General features: G+C 47.0%; 1 protein-coding gene across 1 annotated transcript; it reads left to right on the top strand.

Annotated features, from left to right (window-relative positions):
* Positions 1-315: 315 nt before the first annotated feature.
* LOC126528290 (DNA-binding protein inhibitor ID-1-like) lies at positions 316-3725 on the top strand. Its single transcript, XM_050176178.3, has 4 exons — positions 316-813; positions 1510-1848; positions 2049-2196; positions 3501-3725. The coding sequence occupies exons 1-2, from the start codon at positions 472-474 to the stop codon at positions 1591-1593; spliced, it is 426 nt and encodes a 141-aa protein (XP_050032135.1). The 5' UTR covers positions 316-471; the 3' UTR covers positions 1594-1848; positions 2049-2196; positions 3501-3725.
* Positions 3726-8320: the final 4595 nt, after the last annotated feature.

Genomic DNA, 8320 nt, shown 5'->3' with positions numbered 1-8320 from the left:
ACAAATATAGAGCACAAAAGTACGGGTCGTCGCAGAAATCTACTCAGAGGAGCCGCGCACCTGTGACTGAGCGTCGGCCCAGCGCGAGGGGGAAAGGCGGCACCCTCGGGGTGGCGCGGGTATCGCTCCTTTCCTGTCCTTAGGTAGTTTGGTGGCGCGCTCTGGCGGATAAACGCCCAACTACGAGCAGACCGTAGGGTGTTCCGGGATTGGCTGATGCCTGCTGCTCCGCGCCCCGCCCACGAGTGCCGCTATTGGGTGGACGCCTTCGCTCCCGTATAAAAGTAGAGTTCTCGCAGGCTGTGATCACTCCGCGCTCACTGCAGGCTTGGGGCTGAAGGGTTCACGCGCTCTTGTTGCTCCCCCTGCACGGTGTGACGCATAGCCCGCTGTTTCCCTCGGGCCTCTTGGATTACGGCGTTTGTCAGCTCGGAAACGAAGGTCTCTCCGCCAGTTTCGGATTGGGAGAACATGAAGGCACAGAACGAGCAAGTTATCAGCCGATGCATGGCCAAGTTGTCCGAAGGTCGCATCTCCCGCAAGGAGCGCGACCTCAACCACGAAGAGATGCACTCGCTCCTCGGCAAGCTCAGGGAGCTCGTTCCCACCATGCCTCGGAACAAGAAGCTCACCAAGCTGGAGATCATCCAGAACGTCATCGACTACATCCTCGACCTGGAGATCGCCCTGGAAACGCACCCCGCAAACTGCTCTTCGCGCCCGTCGGCGTCCTCAACGATTCCGGTGCGGCAACCTCTAGGCGTTCTTCCTCCCTCGGCCAATTCGGCGCTCAACACATGCTCGCTTAAGGAGGTGAGTGGTTCTTGCAGTATTGCTTCCTTTTCGCTTCATTGTATCCTGCAACCTTTCCTCGTAGCCAAAAAAGAAAGAAAGAAAAAGCCTTCATCAAGCCTAAACTACTGGGTAGTAACACATTTAGGAGGCTGAGTGCCTGTGATAGCGCATCATACAATGAACTCATCGCACCGGTATACCTGTAAGATTTTGTTAGTGTTTGTCAGGATAAAGAAAATTAACTTTGGCGGAGCAGTTATAATGGATCCACATCATTGCCTTGAAACATTGGCCGCTGCATCGGCGGCTAAGTCGGAATTTGTTCTTGTTTGTGTTGAGTGTACTGAGGTCTAAGATTATTGGGACGTTTCCGCAACACGTGCCAGATGTCTTCAAGGCCTACTTGCTGGCGGTGCAACGTCTGTGATCGCGATTGTTCCATCTAGATTCGGCTCCCAAAGCGCTTTTTGCAACGCGTACAGAAGACGCGTGATTGAGAGCGAGGCTTTTTATTTGCTGATTTCGGAGAATTTCTCGTGTACATGTGCGCGCCAATTGGAAAACCGTACGGGAGGCGAGTTGCTTAGTCGCAATTTCTTTAACGGAGTCGCCTACTTTTTTTTCTCTTTAAAGAGTCGTTTTACCTGACATTGGCAGCACTGGCGATTGCGTCCCCTAAGTTCTTGCGTTTTGTTTTTTCACCCAATTTTGCAGGTGTCGAACACCGACAAAGCCACTAGTCACCTGGCCGAGCTCTTGTCGGCCGCGGTGTCGTCTCCCCGCCCTGTCTCAAGCTAAGACTCATGCGGCGCTCGGACGAGCGTCTCCCCTCTAAGTTCGCTCGGGGCATGCCTGCGATGATCGGTTCATCATTGAAAAGGCAGCCCTGGGCTTGTACCTGTAGCCGCAGAAGCGAAGAAAGATAGCCACAGGCGAGCAGGTGCTGGTGTGGGCCTGGATGGAAGCCTGCTGATGCGGAAACAACACTGCAGAAAGCCGCCGTTTCATTCTGATACCACGTCGAGCCATCAGAGCCGGGCGGAATTTGCGTAGGTTAGTTAACGCTCCTCTTTGTGTTTTCTCACTGCTAGCTAATTCCTACGTTATTGCAACCGACGGCGGCGCATTTTTCTTCTGACGTAATCTAGCGTTTAGTTATAGCATCGTCGTGTCGCGTCGGATAAAAGATTAATGCGGTAGACACGTACCAGTGATCCGTGGCTGACATACTGCGTTGTGTATTTTCACTGCAGTGACATCCTAGCCGAACCCAATGGCCTTCCCGAGCTCGGTACGGACAAGTACGGCTTCGCATCCCTTCCTGCCAAGTGCACCCGTGCTTGCACGAAGTCAGCCGACCCACTTGGAACTCCTGTGAAGCTGCAATGACTCGCTTTACTGGTAAGTAAAAAAAAAAAAAAAAATACAGCACCACTGTTAGCTCACGGTGTGCCAGTTCTGTCGGGAACAATTTTGGTGGGAATCGACAGCCGGTCGCATACAATGAAAAATTGATATTTTAGTGGGTCACTATCCACAACGAATTCGAACAATTCTGTCCACCATCTCGCCTGCGCTTCCACAAATCCACACACTGTTCAGTTTTACCGTTCTTTCTGCGTTCGCTGCGCGAAATTGTAACTACATCGTACTTCCTAAAATTGCGGAAGCGGCAGATTGTACTTGTACACACCATAATCTAATATTAAACTTGCTGGGAGTCCAAAATTTATCGTTCGCTGCCTGATACTTAGTTGATTGTCATTCGCGAGGGCGGTCAATACGACTCACTATATATAGTCTATTGAGACTCCTATTCACTGCGTAGTCTATCATTCAGCATTGGAGGACATTGTCAGTAGTCTATCATTCAGCATTGGAGGACATTGTCAGATAGGGAACCTAGCCCCTACGCTTTGTGGGTCGCCGATTTTAAAGCAACGCAAAATTTATGTTTCAAGCTAAATGTACTTACTTACTTCATGAAAAGCAGGTGTTATTCAAGCATACGCATACACCTCGTTAATATGTTGCTGTCTCTCTGGCAGCGTTTAGGCTTTCGGCGAACTGTATGTGTGGTCTCACATCGTCTAACAATGCAACGTAGAGAAAAGTATTCCTATGCTACATATGAATACTGTGGTGCTAAACCGTGGGAAGAGCATTGTATAAAAAAAATACGCATCATCGCATCTGCTTTCACTGAGTGGCAGCGCTGGCATGTTCAGAGGGATGGTAATTTTTGCTAATTATTTGTGTTTAAAGATTATGGCTCTGTCACTGAAATTTGCATAAAAAGAACCGACAGATATTACTGAAAAACGGAACCCACAACATGCTAAGTGGGTTCGATGCGTTCGTAAAATTGAAGCTGATTACCGAATTCTCGCCACTGGCAGGGTAACTGAGGCGGAGAAGAAAGCCCTAGTAGATAACCACATATTGATTATGTTGTTATGCCATAATAAGCACATAATACTCAAAGGTTAACTCGTGTTCTCAGCCTGTTCACTTGTTTAACATACAGTTCTCGACACCATAATTTATGAGCTGTCAGCTGTGTAGCGCTATAAGTGTCGTAGAGCATGCCAGCTTCCAGGCATGTATCGCATTGCTGCGATACATGCCAAAGTGCGTTTTGTGTTCTGTCCCTTCAACGCCTGCAGCTCTTTACTAACGTGCGGTGTATGTTGCGATTTCCGCAGGTAGCGCCGCTTCTGACGTATTTCGGGCGGAGTCAACGTCACACGGTGCGAGGAGTGCGCCACCAAGGCCCCGGAGAAACTACAACAGCCCAAGAAAAGCAGAGACCTCTAGTGCCGCACTTGAAAAGGCAGTGCGTAACGGTAACGACAGCAGCGAAGACATCGCGTTGCATGGGTTGCCTCAAAAGCAATAAAAGGCCGAGTTTGTGCAATGAAAACGAGAAATCTCATACTTCCTGTTCGTGTTACATGCGATCACGGATGTGACGAAGACCCAACATTTTTGCAACTTGCGATACAACACGGTGCAGTCATTCTTACGTCTTTACAAAATTCATGAATTCAAACTCTCAGTGTGTGCCATTGGATAAACTTAATTGGAGACGCTTACTCTTGTATTTGGTGCGTGTAGAATACACTATGCGACAAAATATTTTCAGGCCTGGCATTGCGATATTTGACGCTGATGTTGGCTATCTTCATGCGTTCCTGTTGTGACAGAAGACGATGGTATGTATTTCATTAAATATATAACAAGGAATGTTTCTCTTGATTTCACTCCTCTTTTGTACACCATGTATTAATCATCGCCTCAAGGTCCACTGAGGTACCAAGTTATCACTTAAACAGGGAGTCGGACGTCTTGGAAACACAAGGCTTCTTTACACTGGAACGTCTCGTGCATCCATTCACAACAACCCTGCAGGCCATCTTTAGTCAATACAGCTATCTTTAGTTGCGGATATGTGCATTTACGTTGTATATAAATAATATATTGAGCCTATATAAACATTCCTGTGTCAAATGCGCAAGAGGCTCTGTGAGTAATTCAAGCAATCAATGTTAGGCTCTAGGCGCTATCCTGTAGCCACTATATAACAGTGGACAGTAGCACAAGGTGTCGAAGTAGTTTCTCCTGGCAATCTTAGTGTTGAAGGCACTGAGCAGGCATCTCAGCCTCTTGACGGTATACGGGCCGCACTCGGGCTCTCTGTGGGCGAGCCAAACTTGCCCATGGTCTAGGTATAGCTCGATCGAGACATTAGCATCCATGAGGGCTATCGAGCCTATTCACGGCAACCTGCTTTATGTCGTAGGAGCATCGTTTGCTAATTCCTTTCAGAGAGATCAGGCAGAAAGAAAAACGAGTGCATTGCTTACAAGTGGCACGCGAGTACCACCTATAGAAAGGACATCGGTGGGCCCCGGTGTATTAGCGAGTCCTGTATCGTCATGCACCTATGCATGGTTTTATGTCGCTATACTGCATGTGATTGGAGAAAAGAAGCTTGGGCACATTTTTGCGTCCGCGTTGAAACAGCCACACTTCATATGCAGCACTGCGCCGAAGAGGAAAAATCTGTGACACCACAGCTGCTATAGGCTCGAGGTGCGGTGTGGCCTGCGCCTCCAGTGGCCTTCCCCAGTTCACCGGCATTGCCTGTAGAATCGGCAAGCATCCCAAAGATAATTTTTTGATGTCTCGATGCACCGATTCCCCGCCCTAGGCAGAATTGTGAATTACTGTGCGCTCTCGTGGATTTATGACGGCCGGATGGTACTCTGGGGGTGCATATTTAACTTTTCGTTCTTGGAATGGGCATGGCTTTCTTTAGCCACTATGCCTGTGCCGTTTGGAGCACGTTCTACGCAGAACTAAAAGCGCTTGGGCAATTCTCCGTGGTACCCATTTAGTACAGCATTATATATGATGCACTACAGAAGCCTATAATTAGCCGGGCGTTCCCGACAACGTACTAATAGATTGTCTTGAAAGGATGCCGTCGTGATGAGATCATTCATCCTTCTTCCGGACGGGGGGAAAAGCTCTGACGCAGATTTACGCGTGAGCGCAGCAGCTGGCACTATGCTGCTATCTGTCGGACAAGTTAAGAGTACTCGTTTAGGAGCGAGTAATTTACTGTAATGGCATTGGAAATGTTAGCAACTGCTATGTCGCCGGCTTCTTCGGCATAGATTGTACGATGAGCTAAGGATGATAACATGAGGTCATTTGAAAAAAACAAAAAAACAATAATGAATCCGGCAATAAAGCACGTTTTCTAAACATGAGACGGGATAATGTAAAACTATTCCAATGTGTATTCGTTCTGAATACCCCATTAGCTCTGCGTGAGAGGGCTAGATGGCTTGAGTCCCACTTAAGTAGGCGGGGACCGCACGTACAGTCGCGGACAGAATAAAATGGACCACGGGATCTCCGAAAACGTTCAATTCCCGAGCAGCCTGTAGCAGTAACCAGTAAAACTGCCCACGACAACGTTGTTAGCATATTCTAGTCGAGGTCCAAAATGCAAATGCCAGATTGCGTTGTGAGGTTGCGGAGATATTCAGCTTTTTCTTAGATTTCATGGTCCATAATATTCTGTCCGCGACTGTACATACGTGAAGCCTATCAGGATGGCTAATAGAGCATTTGTTATAAAACAGTGGGATATTTTTGCGTATAGTGGGATATTTTTGCGTTAGCCCGGCCATGATTAGACAGACAACAACAGTCCTTATAGAAAACAAAACGGCACATAAATCAATCTATAACCCACAGGGAATTCTGCGGCATGACAACAAACAAACAACATACAAAGTGATAACACGTAGATACAATTTCACTTTCAGTAAAGAATTAAGGCACTTAAAGCTTTCAGGGATGAACGCTGTAATGATGCCTTATCCCATGGCCCAAGCAAGTGATTTTCTGTGCTGAAAGGACAATTATCAAGCGCCATCACCGTTGCCAATGAAAGCACATATCTTCTGTTCAAACATAGGGCCAATTTAATGGATCATGTTCCACATTCTCCCATGAAAGGCCGCTCGAGCGAATCATGCATGTCTTCTATTGATGTGGTTACGCAGTATATCGTAGTATTCATTGATGCATAATGAAATGCGAGAACGGTTTAGGTGTGCTTTCATAGAAAAACAAGGAGTGGATGAAGGTATGAGTGCGTCAAAGTAGACATAAGGATTCAAGGCCTGATTAATATCTATTACAAGGGATGGATGTACTACCAACTTAGTTCTCGTTTTTATATTTTTGTTTTCTATAAGAGTAGTGCTCAATGTTGATGTCCTCAATTGCCACGCGCTGTCGCACAAGCCCCTGTGGCCTTCGCAGGCCCGTGGTCGTATTTTGCGACACACAATAATAATTTTTATTACATTACTATTTATTGGGCTCTGTTGTCTTCACGGATCAAACGCGGACAACGCGGGGCTTTCACAATGTTATCGCCACGAAAGAATAGAGAATAAGCTTTGAGACTCAAACGGAAGTTTAATCGGAGCGCGCGCTCGCTTTAATCCACTCCGCTATTCGTTCAACAGCTATCGGCTCGTCAGCAAGCAATAGAACCTCGCATCAATTTTTAGCTCACCATCAAGTGATGATCGGCCACTACACTCTTCGTCGTCGTGGGTTGTTCGATCGCTTTCAAATCAGCTGTGCGTTTCACAAGTGTCACAAAACAGGGCATTGTCACCGTGTCTTGGCATTGTCACACAGTCACCAGCTCGGCATGAATCCTTTGGAAGTGGGTCCCTTCCAAAGCAAAAAGCGGATCACTGGTTCTGCTTTAACCAGCTTCGCTATGGACGCTGCCATATTTCTTTGGATGTCCTAGGGTGGTATGGTGGCACAGTACAAAAGAAAATTTTTATATTTTGCCGAGACTAGTAACACGCGAAGTCATTTCCACTCCTATGTGCATGCCTTATCCCATGCTTATGGTACCCATAAAGCGAACTTTATGAACCACATTCGTAACGAATTCCAAGCGACATACAGTTGCAAATATGTTGTAGTTCTCATCGTGAGTTTACTTCCTCGTAAAATTACCATTTTCTCATGCAGGTTATAAAAGAAAAGTCGAAATGCAACGCTGTCAACAGCCTGATTATACTCAACCCTCCGTTTGTTTGTGACCTTTTGTTATTATGATTCTAAATTCCACGAATTATTACCACGCCGCGGTATTGCTCTTTATTTAGGTTGTTTTGAGAAAACTTGTGGGGAGGCGATTCGCTATGAGCTGCTCGCAGACCGGCATCGTAGCCTCTGACCCGCGTGCAACGAAGTCCTGTAGCCTTGTTCCTGAATTATGCCATTTTAACGTATTAAATGTAAACCAAACTGCTTGTAGACCGAAATATTTTACGCGACTCTACATTTCACGCAAGGAAAGGGTAATTAGATATCGCTGGGACAGGGCATTTTTTTCTATAGCGGTCAACAGAAAGAACTGCTCGTTATGATGATGAATATGATGACTCCTTGCACCAAAACTTAGTCGTTTCGCCCCAAGAGCGAAGCACAGGTAGCGATAACAAGGTTTTAGCATTGAGTTCCAGCTTTCCGGACGCTGTTCTAACAATTCGCTGGGACGACAGGTTGGCGTGACGCAGCGCTCGAGAAAGAAACTGCCGCACACGGCCTTAGCAGCTACAACAGCCTTCTCGCAACGCTGACGCGAGAACGATCGAGTGTTACCTGATAAGGCGTGATTTGTGCAATTCGTCGTTGGCACCTGTCTGAGCTCATCATTACCTCTACCGCCTTCCTTCTCCCGGCCAGTCCCGTGAGGCTGCTCTTTAGTAAGGAAACCACATATGAGCTCATGTCTCCACAACGTTTTTTGTTTGCTAAGATTGCTGCTCTATTCCGAAAACCATCTTACATTTGCTCTTTTCTGTACGCTATCAGGAGAAAGCACACGCCCAACAGAGTGTGTTTAGCGCGTACAGTACCGATCCACCGGGAAGTAAAGCGCGATTAAGATGAATGGCTTCCGAACTAACGA

This window comes from Dermacentor andersoni, chromosome 9 (genome assembly GCF_023375885.2).
Source record: "Dermacentor andersoni chromosome 9, qqDerAnde1_hic_scaffold, whole genome shotgun sequence".
In the NCBI taxonomy this organism is placed as follows: domain Eukaryota; kingdom Metazoa; phylum Arthropoda; class Arachnida; order Ixodida; family Ixodidae; genus Dermacentor; species Dermacentor andersoni.
Note: the sequence above shows the minus strand (reverse complement) of the source record. Positions and strands in the feature narration are given on the sequence as shown.

Bases quoted from the DNA above. Each gene is read 5' to 3' on its own strand.
- LOC126528290 (XM_050176178.3), top strand. From the start codon at position 472: ATGAAGGCACAGAACGAGCAAGTTATCAGCCGATGCATGGCCAAGTTG. The intron at 814-1,509 runs GTGAGTGGTTCT...CCAATTTTGCAG, and splicing joins ACACATGCTCGCTTAAGGAG to GTGTCGAACACCGACAAAGC.